General features: G+C 37.7%; 2 protein-coding genes across 2 annotated transcripts; both read right to left on the bottom strand.

Annotated features, from left to right (window-relative positions):
* Nucleotides 1-993: 993 nt before the first annotated feature.
* On the bottom strand, nt 994-2,535 carry LOC119981021. Its single transcript, XM_038823965.1, has 2 exons — nt 1,425-2,535; nt 994-1,329 (listed from the first exon to the last, which is right to left on the bottom strand). Exons 1-2 carry the CDS (start codon nt 2,108-2,110, stop codon nt 1,122-1,124), a joined length of 894 nt encoding a protein of 297 aa, XP_038679893.1. The 5' UTR covers nt 2,111-2,535; the 3' UTR covers nt 994-1,121.
* Nucleotides 2,536-2,670: 135 nt separating this feature from the next.
* LOC119981020 (peroxisomal acyl-coenzyme A oxidase 1) lies at nt 2,671-11,220 on the bottom strand. The gene is made up of 14 exons (XM_038823964.1): nt 10,888-11,220; nt 10,214-10,322; nt 10,030-10,091; nt 9,599-9,808; nt 9,272-9,359; nt 9,031-9,193; nt 8,209-8,407; nt 7,207-7,404; nt 6,509-6,640; nt 5,140-5,260; nt 4,612-4,722; nt 3,975-4,044; nt 3,301-3,484; nt 2,671-3,207 (listed from the first exon to the last, which is right to left on the bottom strand). The coding sequence occupies exons 1-14, from the start codon at nt 11,026-11,028 to the stop codon at nt 2,998-3,000; spliced, it is 1,998 nt and encodes a 665-aa protein (XP_038679892.1). The 5' UTR covers nt 11,029-11,220; the 3' UTR covers nt 2,671-2,997.
* Nucleotides 11,221-16,283: the final 5,063 nt, after the last annotated feature.

Raw genomic sequence — 16,283 nt, 5'->3', positions numbered from 1 at the left:
CTAAATGTCGTATGTTACTTAAATGAGTTTAGGGCTACTATAACACTAATAATTTTTCAAAAATATTGGTCTGGGTGACGGCCCATGTCGCCTGTCCCCAATGACATCCTTGCCAAGAACCCAAGAGATTATCATAATTCATACTCAACTCATACTCTAAGACTCTAGATCTTGGAATCTCTCACAATCTTACACCTCACACTATTCCGGTAACAACTCCAACTCCACCACAAGAACTCCTCCAGGTGATAACTCCACCACCACATGGACTCTACTCGGTGACAGCTGCACCACCTCAGGACAACATCTCCCTCAAGACTAGAGCATCGGCGCCACTCCAGATCCGGTGACAGTTACACCACTGCCACCTTCTCCATCGTGGCGGTCCCGCTCACTCTTTTAGGTACTTGTTGTTCTGTGTCTTTGTGCCACACTTTACATCACCAAACGAACACCTATTTGTACAACTTATGAAAAACATTCATTCAATCCATGCAAAACCAAACCGTCCAAATCTTTGCAAGAAAGTCTTGCTAGCTAAATTGTCTTACGCTTCCTCCATGTGTTTCAGATGCCAACACTTAAAGCCAAGTTCCAACCACAATAGCCAATTTGTCAACTAGCCATCACATGCACTTAAGCCTCATTTGGCCCACATTTCTTTTCACATTTAATTTTTGATCAATACCCAACATAAATACCTAACTAATTGTTAGAATTAAATCATATTTTTATAGTAACATATCATATTTCTGATTGTTTTTTTTTTTAACAGCCCTCTCACGTTGAATCACTTTATACTATTTCTTGTAGAATTTGAAATTAGCCTTGCAAAAGTAGAAAATCATGAGGCCTAATGGGCCATTAAACAGTCACATAAAGAGATTGTGAGTCAAACTTGGGTTTGATTGGGCCTAAATGAGATGTATTGGGCCAAATTATTATCAGTTTGTTGAGCTTTTTTGAAGTTCAATTTCTGAAACATCATTGAACTCTAATTTCATGTTAAGGCGCTGTAAGGTTGAGTTTCATGCAAAATATGTAGAGCAGGCAACGTTGTCCTGGCCACTACCAGTAACTCAAACAAGAAACAATACCAAGATGGATACTCTCTCTCTCTATCACCAAGTCTTCCTTCCTCTCCGAAGACGAGGCACGTAAATCCGAACCCAGAGATGCTTACCATTCACCAAGAACTTGGCTTTTGTTTGACCATTTAGAACCAAAGGTATCACCAATGAACTCTTGAACACAATCCTCCCAAACTGTGGATCTCTTCCTGTTCTACTCTGTTCAATCACAACATCTTGCACCACTCCTCCCCAATTCCTGCCAAACAAAATAACACCAAAGACCAACAATTCATGATAAAAAAAAAACAGTAAAACAAGAACCTTAAAATCAATTTTATGTTCTTAACGTACGAGGTAAAGAACTGAACAATCTCTTGGCGGCTTAGAGGATGACCCTTTGAAAATGTCAAGAACATTGTCCTGCTATCTTCTGGGGTCTGTCCAGGATTGAATTCTGGCGCATTAGGATTCAAATTGGAATATTGATTTGTGCTAGAATATTCCTCTCCAAATTGTCTAGCAAGTACAGGCCAAGCACCTGACTCGTCAACCTCAATGGCAGCATTTTGGCCAAATATTTTTTCACAAACTGTCTCCATGATGTGTTCATATCTCTTGTACATGAACTCCTTGTTGTAATAAAAGAATCTCCTATTCACCGGCTCGTCGAATAGTGTAATAAAAAGACGTGCATCATCTTCTGCTTCAGTTGGTTCAGTTGCATCTGGTTGTATGCACTCCAAGCAGCATAATGCCTCGTCGAAGAGAATATCGATGGCGTTGTTATCGTAGGAATGTATCGTCCTGATTAAGTCATGGTGACCAATTTCTCCTAGCATAAGCCATAGAGCTATACTTCTTTTGACAAGTTGGGGAGTCTTGGACATTGAACATACCATTCTGTTGAAGAGGACTCTTTCAAGTGTGTAGAAGAGTAGTAGATCGACCAGTCTTCCCACTCCTGCCATCTTTTTTGAGCATGGAGAGCAAAATATGAAAAATGATTTAAGGGTTTTGGATGGTAAATGTAAAGGCATAATAAGTGACTCTTTGGGGTTGTGAATTTGACTCTTTGGGAAACAAATGGATTTAGCAGCAAGTAATGTTGGATTTAATGGTAATGGTTATCGATGAAAAGTGAGGAGTCCATTAGTATGCTGTATGTTGACCTAGAATTATCAATTCTCACTTGCCTGAAATTACTATGCATACCCGTATTCTCTAAAATCAAGAAAAATTTAAGAGAGAAGAAAAAAGCAAAAAAAGAAAAAAGTCCCAAAGCAAGATTGATAATAATTTACTACTTAAATATTTCTAAGGACTAGGGTGACTTTGCCAATAATTACTTGTTCCCCCCTAAAACATAGGCCGTAAGAAATTACCGAAAAAATCAACGGTTAATCGATTGAACGATCGGTTAATATTTAGTAAGAATCAATAAAAAACCGACCGAATAACCGTCAATAATCTGCATGAACTCCGTCCGAATAACCTTCAAAAATCAGCATGAACTCCGCTGATCTGCATGCATAGTTCAATCAATTGATCGGTTATTTTCAAAAAATATTTGGTAAGAATCGATCAAAAACCGACCGAATAACCAAGGATAATCTTCATGTATAGCCAGCACTATCTCCATGGATAGATTGACACTGTACAGGATAGAAAGGATACTGACGTAACAAAATAGAGAAAATGTTAAAGACGAGTTCCATGTTCAATCACATTTATGCTGAGAGAAATATTCCAACCCTCAGAATCCCCAGACCCTAATCAGAATGGAACACTTTTATGTGAAGGTAATTGCTAGTAGCGTCATTCAATCACGACACGCCCAGTCAGGGGGATCGCCTTCCTAGCACTTTATTTAACAAAATACTCAACAAATTTAAGTAATCAGAACCAAACAGCATCGGCCTGCATTTCAGAGCCTTGCATTACGGAGTTGGTTCTTCAGCAACGGCCGAATATATTCATGGTAGCCATCAGGTACAACAGAGTCATTCAGAGGATCTTTCCACGCTTCCTCGTAAAGTTTAGGATAAACATTTCCGTCATATCGCCCAAGAACAGAGCCAAGGTAGTGATCAGTGTAATTAAATGCATCGACAAGTGCAATTGCATTTGGACGGACCTAAGAAACCATCAAATTGAATGAAAAATCAGATGACAGAGGCTTTTTGAAAACAAGAATGAGAGTTATTAGAACAAAGCTCTTGGGACAAACCTGGGAATATAATGATCTAAGCTGATCATTTGCAAGCGAACCTTGCTTGGGAGTAATGGAACCAGTAGATAGAAAATCACCCAGATGTTTGTGAAGAATATTCAAAGCATAAATATTGCACAGCATCCCCAAAAGCTCTTTCACTCCCTTCCCCGGTATGTCCTGCTGCAATTTTTCAATGAATCTGCAACAGAAATAATATCCTGAATAGTTAACTAAGAAGATGGGGAACAAATAAAAACAGACCAGCTGACATTCCAAAACATTTCAGCCATTTCACTGAAAAAGCAAGCTATTGACCACTGGTTTTACTTGCTGAAATTTTACTTTTCAAATTCAGATATATGTAAAAGTGATAACTCCATAAAGTATTGATGTCTCTCTGCTGTAATGCCCTTTTCTGGGCAACCGTCTCGGTTGACAGTGATAGCTCAATAAATTACTCTTACATTAACAGAAAAGGAAAAAATGTTAAGTGATCACAAAGCAGCTCAAGGTTAGAGCCATCTGCAAAGGCACATTGGCCCTACGGCTCATAGGTGGAAACATAGCTGCTTACAGGATTTTGCATTGTATCATAGTTACGCATAGGATGGGCAAACTAAGAGATGCATATGAATTATTAAAAGGACTTGAATAGTTTCAACAGCAAAGAAAAAGTATACGGAGCTTACTTGGAGACAACGATTAATTGGCAATGAGCGACCGAAGCCTCAACCAAATTAGGTGAGAGTTCCAAAAAACCTGGAAAAAAGGGTGAATCTATCAATAACTGTTGACCAAGGTAAGCAGTAACATATGAGTAAAATTGACTAAAAAGGAAATGCACAAGATAGGATCAGCAACGAGTGTATTTTTAGACTTAATAGAATAGCAAAATAGACCAAACTTTGGCACCAAAACACGCAGTAACAGACTAATAAAAATTTACAACAAATGAATTTACAAAAGAAGCAAGTACAAGATAGGATTAGCTTAAATTGTATTTGCGCCTTCGCAGACAAAATCTAATAGCAGTAGAGAATCCTGAAGTGGACTCCATGTAATGTCGTTTATTTATTCATGCAGCAGACTCCAAATAATTGGATAAGGGTTTACGGTTTACGGTTACTAAACTAATGATTATTCGAATGCTAGTCCGTATTTACCTCATCAAAACAAGAAATAATAATGCCCAGAAAATGTGCCAAATAAAACTAACAATTTGTTGCTCAAACATCCTTAAAATTTTCTCAGAATATATCCAATGGAAGAAAAATACCAATATATGAAACTACAAATATATCAAAAGGTTAGCAAGGCATGACATACCCTCTTCTGGATTTGCAAACTGTGCAAGTTTTTGTGCAACGGCAACAGACATCCTGGCAGTCCTCGCTTCAAAAGCCTCTAGTATTGTATTAGGATTTAACCAATCCTCAGCTACAAGAAGTTTGAAGATATAGATATATGATCAGTAAAATATATATCCAATTTTCTATGTGTTCTTTCCTCATGGGAAGGGTGCTTGGATACAGTAGCAAACCAACCATTAAGGACCAGCTGTTACTAAGTCACTAACATGTACATGCACAAGTATTTTCTCACATTAGTGCCAACATGAGATGGGTGTGTAGAATTAGGTTGTGATCTTTCCTTAGATTCTTGAGAAAACAGCGAGACCAAATAGCAGAAGTTAACAAGCATTAATATCTTTAAAGTAAACTGTTGAGTGGAAATACTTTTTTTTCATCCACAATCAATTGACACAAGATGGCTGGATGAGCCATGAAATATTAAATTAAATCTTTGGAAAAGGAAGACGGAAGTAAAAACGTCAAGTGATAAAAAAAATAGTACCCTTCTGCACACTGCAGCGACATTGCATCAAGTGTTCTACCCGTCCCATATAAGCCGTTGTCCCAACGGGCTTCTTTTCAGACCCCAACTGGGAAACAGTCTTCATGAGAAACCTCGCCACCTACAATATTATTCAGTTGCATATCAGCATCAGTTCAAAACAATTAACTGGTGGTTGCTGATGGCCACCCAAGTCAATCTGGTATTTAGAACAGAATGAATCAATTAACCCCTGCACATGCACAGGCATCATGCAAAAGATCAACAAAAACCTCCATCAAATATGCAGCCCTTAATTCAAACCGATCATAATCCATGTCCTCTCCCATTAAACAGGTGCACTGCCCAAAGCCTCTCCACATATTATTTGGAGGGTAAGGTTTGCGTACATCTAGCCTTCCCCCAACCCCGCCCATTGCTGGAGCCTTGTGCACAGTAGATTTTTTCCTTTTTACTGCTCAAAGCCATTATAAACAAAACGGTGCAGACCCGAAAACTGCACAGTTAGGTGAAGTCAGACATTCATATATTACCATGTTGTCTGTCAATTCAGCACCACAGGCATAACCATCAAAAGAGATGTTACAGCCCTCACACAAAATGACAATGTGAAATTACCAAAGACAACTTCTGATGCTTTTTTTCCCCTGGTGAACCCCTCAAATTCTTTCAAGATGTCCATTCATGCAACTTTCTATAGTTTAGGATGAAGTGTCTAAGAGCTGGAGCACTTTTTAGTTTTTAGTCATCCATAGTCAATTTTATGATTCTATCTAATTACATCAGGTCCTGGAGACTTTCCACTAAGATGACTCAACATCAGTAAAGGTCTCAGGCATTATAATATGACCAAGCCAGTGTTATACGGGAGTGAAAACTCAGCCAAAAGCAAACTGACCTCAAATGACTCAATTTTTCATATCAGAACCCATAAGACCAACAGAATCCATCATTGAATTAGGACATCTAGATGACATCAAAATAGGCCAAGATGCAAATTTGCACGTTTAAGGAGCACAGTGCAAATATTATATTAGCCCAGACTTGGTTTCAAATATCATTTAAGGAATTGCAAGGAAGAGTTGAAAAGTTTCCAATAGCATGTAAAGAATAATCATCTATTATCCCAATCAGGCACATACACCATTGGCATCCTGCACTAACACAAAGGAAGATCTCGCTTAGGAACAAAGAGCATCATCTGTAGAGCACATTGATTCTATCAAATGGTCCATAATTACACCTAGGAGAAAGCTATAAGTGAGAATGTTTATCATATAAAATGAACTAACAAAATGAAAGCTATTACATTTATGAACGATGAATTTACCTACAACAAAAGGAATGATGACTCTACATGATCACAAACCTGTAAAAGCAGCACAACATTGTCTCCTTCATACGTACAGGCTGGCACATAAACTGCAAACAACTCAGGAAGCCCACTACTACACAGGTAACCATGGCCACCACATAATTTTCGACATTCTTCAATTGCATCCTGCAGCGCAATTGAACTGCAGTCAAGAAAGCATCCTAAAAGAAAGGGATGATGAATTAAGTTCTCAAAGAATTTTTCTTTTAAAAAGACACTAAACTAAATGTAAACAAATCTACAAGAAAATGCATCGCATTGGCATAAACCATACAGCTTTGCATGAAGCTTAAACAATCATGTTCATGTTCACAAGAGTGCTATTGCTAACAAAATACAATTGTCAAAACATTTCTGTAACCGAACATCCCTAAATTCATAATTATAACCCAATTTCAATGATTACTTCAAAAGAAATGCATCCTTTCATGATGCTGTTGATTACTGTTAGTAACCATTCTTAGGGTAGCATTCTATATGAGATGAAGTTCAAATAGTGGACCAACAGATTTGGTTAACCCAGCATGTGCAGTGTTTGAACCCAATTTGTGATCAGAACCATTTTATCGCTATTCCAATCAAACTCAGCTTGGTGATAATTACATTTTCCAGAGGGCAAGAGAAAGATTCAAATCGGAAATAGGAAGTTATTTATTTATTCTAAGGTGTAAAGTTAAGACAGAGACACATACAGCAGTGAAAGTAGTGGTCAAGGATTTCAAACCCGCTGTACATGCATGAGCTTCGGGCAATGTTGAGAAGTCATTGGCTTGCAGTCTTTGAGTCACATCCGTATATAGCCATTTCAACCACTCACCAACAAACCTGAAAGCGTAGGCAGCAGCGAGCAAAGGGAATAGTCTATTCTGCTGAGTTTTGTAGTCAATCACCTATTACAAAATAGATTGAACAAAAAATTAGATATGCTTTCGGCTTTCCTAAGGAAAAAACATCTAGAGGAGAAAAATAAACCAAGTACTCTGAAAATTAACCAGCAACAAGAGCAAAAATTTTTGACATACTTCTCAAAACTACTTTTTTTTTTTAGTTTGTAATTTACATCTTTGTTAGTTACCAATTTTGTTGGAAATAGCCCAGAAACATTAATAAAAATTTTGTTGAGAAAACAAAATGCCAGTGAAAGCTCACAAACCTTCTTCCTAAATGTGAGGTATTCCATATGCACAAAAAAGAGCCTAATTAACGAGACATGAGGAATTACAACACCACTAAAAAAGGGTTTTTCATGACTCATTTAAGTAGTCCAACCCTTCAATAACTCAGAAGATTCGATTCTCTCAGTGTCCTAACTCAGCATACCTCTCCGGCTCATGCCACACAAATCTATTAACTCATTCACAAAGATGTAAATCCCATCATACTACATGTCCAATTGTAACCGACAAAGACACTGCCTATATAGCTCTATTTAACATAAGATATACGAACCATACAATCTGAAATGACAGCTGTATGATCTCCAAATTGCAATATGATCTTAAGATTCACTAAAACTTTTCCAAACACCATCATCCGGCTTAGAGCATCCAAACTAGAGTAAACATTTTCGATGAAAGACTACATGTTGGGTTGCCAACAATGTTTAATTGACAAGGAACTTTTGGATATTATGCAGAAAAATATCATGTAGATGAATTTTACGCCAACTGTTTCAAGAACTGGTTTTGCCATACCTGGGTCTCAACACCACCATTCTGTGAACCAAATTGTCTACGAACAGCACTGTATCTCGTAGCAATGCAAACAGCACGAGACAAAGCACAGGAAGCATCAGACACAATTGTTTGACGCACAAACACCATGGTACCATAGATCAACTGACGTGGGACATTGGATCGTACACATTTTCCATTCCTTGTCACCTGCAAAACCCTGGGAAAATATTGAAAATAGACATAAGATTTAGCTGACGCATTGGATGACAATTGGAGTAAGATTTAGCAATGAAATATAAGAATGCACTCCACATTTTTTTTCCTCTGCTTGCACTAGGGTTAGTCAAGATGGAGGTTCTGATCACAAAGTAAAGAATCAAGGAGCTTTAAAATCTACAATAAAATTGAAAGTAATCAATAGTCGCAAGACCCTGTTAACTATCAATCAAGTCTAATCCAAAAGAAGCAGTCACTAGAGTATCTAGTTATCTACTCAGCAACTTTGCCAAAAGCAGTTACTCAGGTTAGGGTAATTTCAAAATTAGCACTCCCTCAGCCCTCTTTGTTTTGCTACCCGTCGATATTGAGATCCTTCCCCCCCCCCCCAAAAAAAAAAAACATAATTACCACCTTCCATAACCAATGATTGGTGGCACAATTACCTATGCTGGTAATTTTGTAGATACTGCATATAATGCAATAATCATGGCACTAAAAATTTATAGTTACAATATTGGGAAAAACTTTTAAGACAGGGGACTAGATGCTAAGATATAGTCACATTGATATATATATTATATTTATATATATATATATAGAGATAGAGAGGGAGGAACAAACCGCATCAACATTTGATCCCTTGGGATACGAACATGATCAAATCTTAAAACGCCATTATCCATAGTGTTATAAGCCCCATTTCCAAATTTCATACCAATATCGCCAATTGTTATGCCCGGAAGAGGTAAGTGATCATCCAAGCTCCGTAGCTGGACAATGAAACCTGAAATGGTGTTTTTAGTAATCAAAACTAGATTAACCATTATCCATCAAGGAGTTTAAAAAATAAATTTGCAATTACCATGGACTCCATGTTCTTGACCATCAGTTATAAGGCGTGCATAAACAACAGCATGTGTGGAAACTTTACCCAGACCACCAGGCCACCACTATGGACAAGTAAAAGAAAAAATGACACTTATGAGAGTACATCAAGGAAGCACAAGAGAATGACAAGATATAAGTGAATGCAGATAACCACAAATATGAGATCCCCTGTCCGAGATTCTGGATGTAGCATGTAGCATATGGTATAACATGAGCAAAGGCCTTTGCCAAGAATTTATATATAAAGCTGAGGTTAACAATTGCTGTTATCACGTAAATGCCGGTTGATTCATTTGCTTACTTTAGAAGAAGTCAAGGTAGGACTATGAATGTCAAATTCATCAGTCTGGGGATCAAACGTTGCAGTGGTTTCAAGCCCTTGAACATTGGAGCCATGACCAAGCTCAGTTTGTGCATAGCAACCAATTATTTGCATCTTATATGCCAATGGCAGCCACTTCTGCTGCTGCTCCTCAGTAGCTTGCCCCTTGATAGCTGGCACAAACATTCCCTATCATGAAATTACAAATTTTGTAAGAACATCAAAAGTGAGAAGCCTCGCCATAAATTATTTCACATCACACACCTACAAGAAAGTCTTTTGACAAATTTTTACATCTACAGTAATAAATAAGTTCAAAAGATATAATAATTTTCCCATACATGTTTCAGCAGTCTTTGGTTGAAATGAACAAGCTACACCCAAAATGAAAAGCATGTAAACAAGCTTACCCAATGAAGATCCGTAAAAGCAGCTTCATCAACATAAAATCTTAATTTAGAAGCCTCCTCTTCTGTAATAACAGAAATTTCAGTCACGTCAAAAAGATATATTAGTTAATTCAATCATACAAATAAAACCATTGCAAAGCACTAAAGGTAGAAATGTGACATTAGAATCCAGTTTAATGCTGACCAGAAAGACGAAGCTCAATGATCCTTTTCCAAGCATGAGCTGCTTTTCTAAGAGTGTTTTTAAACAAGTCCTTCCTGCTTAGAGTAGCTCTGTTATCTTTTCTAAATACCTGAAGACAAAACATAATAGAAACAAGTGAAAAAACCACCCAGAAAACTAAAAATCTCAACAAAAAAAAAAAAAAAAAAAAAAGCAGGAAAGAATGTGGCTTTCAAGTGCTCTATTCAAAAATATTCCTAAAACCAGTATGCACAAACATGATTATTTATAAGACCTTACCATTATATTACTACAGACTAGACCTGAAGAATTTGTAACGTTGTCACCAAGAAAATATCACTAATTCACTAATTGATATTTTGATTAATCACATCTACTCCTTGCTGCAATACACGGAAAAGGTATTCATATAACTACTTAGTTGAATCACAGCGAAGCAGCCCCAAAATTTGTATATTCAATTTAAAGCAAATTAATTGATTGATAAAACTAACTAGTTGATTCATAATTTAGTCCAATTTCTAGGTTATCCCCGGGAACCAAAGTGCTATAATCAGCTGTATTGGTAATAAATCAAAATCAAACTATCTGAATTACAGGAATCTTCGAATTTCATTTTCTCAACCACACAACCAAACATAAACAATTGACACAACAGAGGGAGAGACAATCACCGGATCGCTGGCAACAAGACGAGCTATACGATCGGAGAGTTCGAAGACGTGGCGTGAGCCAGCCCATACGATCTTCATCTCCTCCACATCAAATTGCGCCTTATTCCTCTCATCTGCCAGGTGATCCACAACGCCATCCATTGTCGAAGAATCGACCGAATCGAACTCGATATCCGCTTCAAATATAGATCGAGAGAAACAAGTGTGGTAGTTGTGTTTGCTTGTCTGCGTGCTGATCTTTGTGAGGGGTGCCCACGTTAGTTTTATCGCCGCTCGCTCTCTTGAGTCTCTTCGAGGACAAACAGAAAAGGAAGTAAAAACTAAAAAATGGTCCTATAATTTATTGATGATAGATAGAGATAAGCTCGCCACTTGTAGCTGCCAATTATGTAACGCCCTAGTGATTGACTTTCCCCTTTAGTTTTTGATATATGTATTTGGGTATTTTCCTTTTTCACACTCAAAAATAATTTAAAGCAATTACAAATAAGACCAGAATAGGTAAAAAAAAATTATTCCAATAAGGAGTTTTTTTTGATATCTAGGGTCGGGAGAGGGGTTAGGAATCGAACCCACACTCTTTGGGTGTGGATCCTGTTACATGCCAACCAATTTGCCGTTTTTCTATAGCTGGGTTGGCTTATTCCAATAAGAAGTTAAGGACAATTGGAAAAAAATTATTAATGAGGATAGAGGTTGTCGAGTTAGATATGTACTCATTTTCATTTAAAGAAATTACATAATCCTATGCATCATTTGGGAATATCAAATTTCGAAGGACGAGGATTTGGGCCTTTCGAGTTCTTGATTTTTCACGTCATTTGGGTCTCTTACTTGGGTTGATTCCTTCGGGCATTGGAACCCTTTCGAAGCTTGAGTACTTGAATCTCTCTGGCAACGGTCTTTCATCTTCCATATCTTCTCAATTAAGAACAAGTCATACCTGGTGGAACTAGACTTTTATTCGTCCCTGGATATTGTTCGTCTTCTTCGATACCTTCACAATTCTTTGGGTCTTAGAGTCTTCTTTCAAACATCACAAAAATCGTCACAATGGCAAGAAAGTTACGTACTGCAGCTTCCTGGAAGTCGTTGGGAGAGGATAACTCTCAGCTCCCAAGATATATCACAACCACGCTCAAGGCATTTGATCCTATCACGACACTCCATGAACTATAATATCAAATAGTCAAGGAAAAACTTCATCTTTATCACCCGTTGACCACTACATAAAAGAGGTTAAGTCAACCTACGGTACACATGATACTTTGCAATCGTCGAAGTGTCCCCATGTCATGAAGAGCCGCCCTCTTCATGAATCTAACAATATAAAAATTAAATTAATTAAAGAAAAGACATTAAAAATACGAATGGTCCTAAACCATTAAATGTAAGGTGGGTCAAAGGGTTTTTTTTTTTTTTAAGATACAATAGTTGAATATGTGATCCCACGGTCAAGAGTTTACAAACTCTTTATTTTTAATTTTTTGAAATTTCTTAAAAAATATTTTATAGCTTAAAAATAAAGGGAAAAAAAAAAGAGAGAGACTACTATTTTTCTAAAAGAACACCATCATGCCCCAATTTGTATAACCGTAAACAAGACCCCCAAAGCGTGTTGAATATATTAATACATGCATAATGCATGACGAAATTATTGTGTTGAATATATTAATACATGCGTCATTCATGACAAAATTGTCTTCACAACCTTTATAGTGGTCCCTTCATGGAATATGACATGAAAAAAATACTTTTTGGTTGTACATAAATATATTTTCTGAATAAAGGGTCGCAAATAAATATTTCAGTGTCAAATCTGATAGTTCTATTTAGTATTTGCGTCGTTATTGCCCAATGTATGGTCAAAAGCTTCTATATATCAATTTCCACTAGCGAAATATGTCTTTAGTCGTTTTCCTCGAGGTTGTATATGTGTGTATATATATACATATAGACTACGGGTCTCACCTACGGACGACCGTATTACTCCCAACATAAGTGTGGGGCCCGCGGGTTGGCGACCCAACCCTTGTGACTGGAAAAAGTGAAACCTGCATGTTTTAAATATACACAGGCCCGTATAGAAGCCTCTCCTCCAATATATATGACAATTCTCACACGCGGCATCCCGTAAGATTAATTAAGATTCACTTTCATCCATTCATTAAAACAATAGTCTGGCCCACACCAAGATAAGGTTGGTAGTCAAGATGGCTAAAAGTGGATCCCGCACTTCAAAAATTTTATGGGATCCCGCATGTGAGAACTCATCTATAGTTATATATATATATTTCTTTGTGGATCAAAAGTATGAATCAATTTTGTAGATTTTTTTTTAAACCATAAATGTGATGGGTCCCATAATAAATGTGTGACCCTCACTTATGTTAGGAGTTAGATTACCCAATGTTTACCGTGGGCACGATAACTGGTATACAAGAGGTGAGTCCTTCCTAGTCCTCTCGTACTAGGAAAAGATCCTCTCAATGCTCTAATGCCCACACCGGATATGGATCGAATTGTCTCACAACGTTTTGAACCTAGCTCACGTACCGCTTTAATGGCGAACAACTCAACCCTTGGAACATAGTACAACCCCAGGTGGAGAAGAGTTGACATCGAGGTGTCAAACCTTCTCGTCAATGTGAGCTGTTGGGGAAGATTAACATGTTATCCCTAGAGTAACTTTTATCCGTAGAGCGACGGCCCTTCCACTCGGCATCGTCGAATCACTAAGGTCGACTTTCATCCCTGTTCGACGGGTGGGTCTTGCAGTCAAGCTCCTTTATGCCTTTACACTCGAGGGTCAATCTCCGTTCGGCTTGAGAAAATCTTTGCACTCTGCTACCTTTTGGGAGGCTTATGCCCCATGGAAACTGTTTACCTGAGACTGTCCATTGGCCCGTAGGTCCTGACACATGGTTAGAATTCTAGCTCTTCTAGAGTGGTGTCTCATTGATGGCTCGAGTCCCCCGGAAGGAGGCTTTCTTTGCCCTCCAGCTAAGCTGTGCAGGAAAGGCCCAAAGCCAATCCCAGGGAACAGTGAAGCTGCATAGGGTCTTTCTGTCCAGGTGCAAGTAGTCTGCATCTTCACAGACATGTCTATTTCATCGAGCTTCTCTCCGAGATAGTACCCAGATTGTTACGCTTTTCGTGCGGGTCATAACTTACCCGACAAGGAATTTCGCTACCTTAGGACCATTATAATTACGGCCACCGTTCACCGAAGCTTCGGTAGTTGGCTCCCCTGTCATTAGGTCACCACCTTCCTTGGCCTTCAAGTACTGGGCAGGCGTCAACCCCCATACACGGTCTTACGACTTTGCGAATACTTGTGTTTTTGGGAAACTGTCGCCCAGGTCTGGTCACTATGACTCCCTTTGTGAGGAGATACCCCTTCTCCCAAAGTTACAGGATTATTTTGCTGAGTTCCTTAGAGAGAGTTGTCTCGCGCCCCTAAGTATTCTCTACCTACCCACCTGTGTTGGTTTTGGGTATAGGTACCCTTTTGTTGAAGGTCGTTCGAGCTTTTCCTAGGAGTATGGCATGGGTTACTTTAGCGCCTGGTACTCGAACATTGGCTCGAGGCATTTTCTCTACCCTTTCTTACCCCAAAAAATTAAGGACACCTTGCGTCATTGAACCGATAACCATCTTTCGACCAACCTAGCCTCCTCCGTCCCTCGGGATCAACAAGGGGCAGTACAAGAATATTCACTTGTTGTCCATCGACTACGCCTTTCGGCCTGATCTTAGGCCCTGACTCACTCTCCATGAACGAACCTTGCAGAGGAACCCTTAGGTTTTCGGGGCATTGAATTCTCACCAATGTTTGCATTACTCAAGCCGACATTCTCGCTTCCGCTTCGTCCACCACTGCTTGCTCGAGAATATATATATTTGGGTATGTATGAGAATGCTACAAACTCATGAAAAATCTTTGGGTCCATTTGGCGCACAATTTTGACAGTAATATATATGGTAGATAATAAAGGGTAGTAGATATGGTTCTTGAAATATTGATAGGTGTTTGGTTGTACTTTTGTTAGTAGCATAAATGGTGTTAAAATAGTTGTGTAAATTACGTGTAGGGGTATTATACATTAAAGTTGAAACACATTAAAATAAATGGTAAAATAAATAAATAATAATTAATAAAAATTAAAATAAATATATTATCAGCAATTACTTTTCAAATAATTTTTAATAATTTTTATTTAAAGAATTAAATTATCAACTAATCCAAACTAAAAATGTGGGGTAAAAAAGTTTGAGAGAGAATGATGGTATTAAAGTGAGGGTTAAAAAAAGAAAATTGTTGCAAATTGTCTCCAAATTGTCCCATATAATACCATTTGAAAATTGACAATATATTATTGTCTAGAAATTGTCTCTGTTTTTGGGATGAAAAATTATTGTTTATTTATGGTTTACAATTTATTGTTAAAAGACAATAATAATATAATATATGATGCATCAAATGGACCATTTTATCTCCAATTATCATGGAGTTGAAACTGTCAAATTATCAATGCATTTGTAAAAGTGATCACTTGAGTATTGGTAAAATCGTAAGAAATGGCCGGCATTTACCCAGTGAAGCAGCATCTTTAGGGTTTTTTGGGTTCTGTGAGCCAATGACACGGGCATGCATCCTAAGAAGGGTTAACCTATGTTATGATGTTACATTTAAATAAATAGCTAAAATCAGTGCTGGTATTGCGGCAAAGTAGCCAAAGTTGCTGCTTCGACCCCAGGGCGATAAGGGCACCATTTTTTTTAAAAAAAATTTTACATCCAATATTAGTTCACTAGTCCAAAATCATCCTTACATGAAAATAAACCCACAAAAACCCTAACAATAAAGACCAAATTTCATATTTACATTTTGGTGTAAACTTATTGATCACTTTTGATATAAAAATTATGTGAGTAACGTCTTGTAAATTTTTTTATTTTTTGCAGTGAGACATCACTACCATAGTAGTCACTATGGTAGTTAAGAGTTGGCTAAAATTGTTTGTGTACTTAGGAGTTGTTCATCGATAATATCATTTTCAACTAAATGCTCCATTATAAATAGCACTAAAAGAATTTTCCCGAGCAGCCCCCACAAGTTTTTTGGGTGGCTTAATGTGATATCATTTTAAGATTAGCTCACCCTAACATTATTTTCTAGCTCCGCCCCTGATTGTACCTGCAGCTAGAAACCACTTTCATTTATAAAAAAAATCATGGGTTACAGTCTCAAAGATGATAGGTTTGCAGTTTGCATAAGGAAACTTGGCTTCTACTCAACTGGAGTAGAAAAAGAGAACCCAAAGGCAGAGGGAAAATGTAATAATAAGCAAAACAGATAGAGCATTTGAACAAGCACTTTAGGAAAAATGCAA

Source organism: Tripterygium wilfordii, chromosome 16 (assembly GCF_013401445.1).
Source record: "Tripterygium wilfordii isolate XIE 37 chromosome 16, ASM1340144v1, whole genome shotgun sequence".
Lineage (NCBI taxonomy): Eukaryota > Viridiplantae > Streptophyta > Magnoliopsida > Celastrales > Celastraceae > Tripterygium > Tripterygium wilfordii.
Note: the sequence above shows the minus strand (reverse complement) of the source record. Positions and strands in the feature narration are given on the sequence as shown.

Bases quoted from the DNA above. Each gene is read 5' to 3' on its own strand.
- LOC119981020 (XM_038823964.1), bottom strand. From the start codon at position 11,028: ATGGATGGCGTTGTGGATCACCTGGCAGATGAGAGGAATAAGGCGCAA. The intron at 10,323-10,887 runs GTGATTGTCTCT...TTTTGTCTTCAG, and splicing joins GTCTTGTTGCCAGCGATCCG to GTATTTAGAAAAGATAACAG. The intron at 4,723-5,139 runs GTACTATTTTTT...AACTTCTTGTAG, and splicing joins TCGCTGCAGTGTGCAGAAGG to CTGAGGATTGGTTAAATCCT.
- LOC119981021 (XM_038823965.1), bottom strand. From the start codon at position 2,110: ATGCCTTTACATTTACCATCCAAAACCCTTAAATCATTTTTCATATTT. The intron at 1,330-1,424 runs GTACGTTAAGAA...TTTGTTTGGCAG, and splicing joins ATTGTTCAGTTCTTTACCTC to GAATTGGGGAGGAGTGGTGC.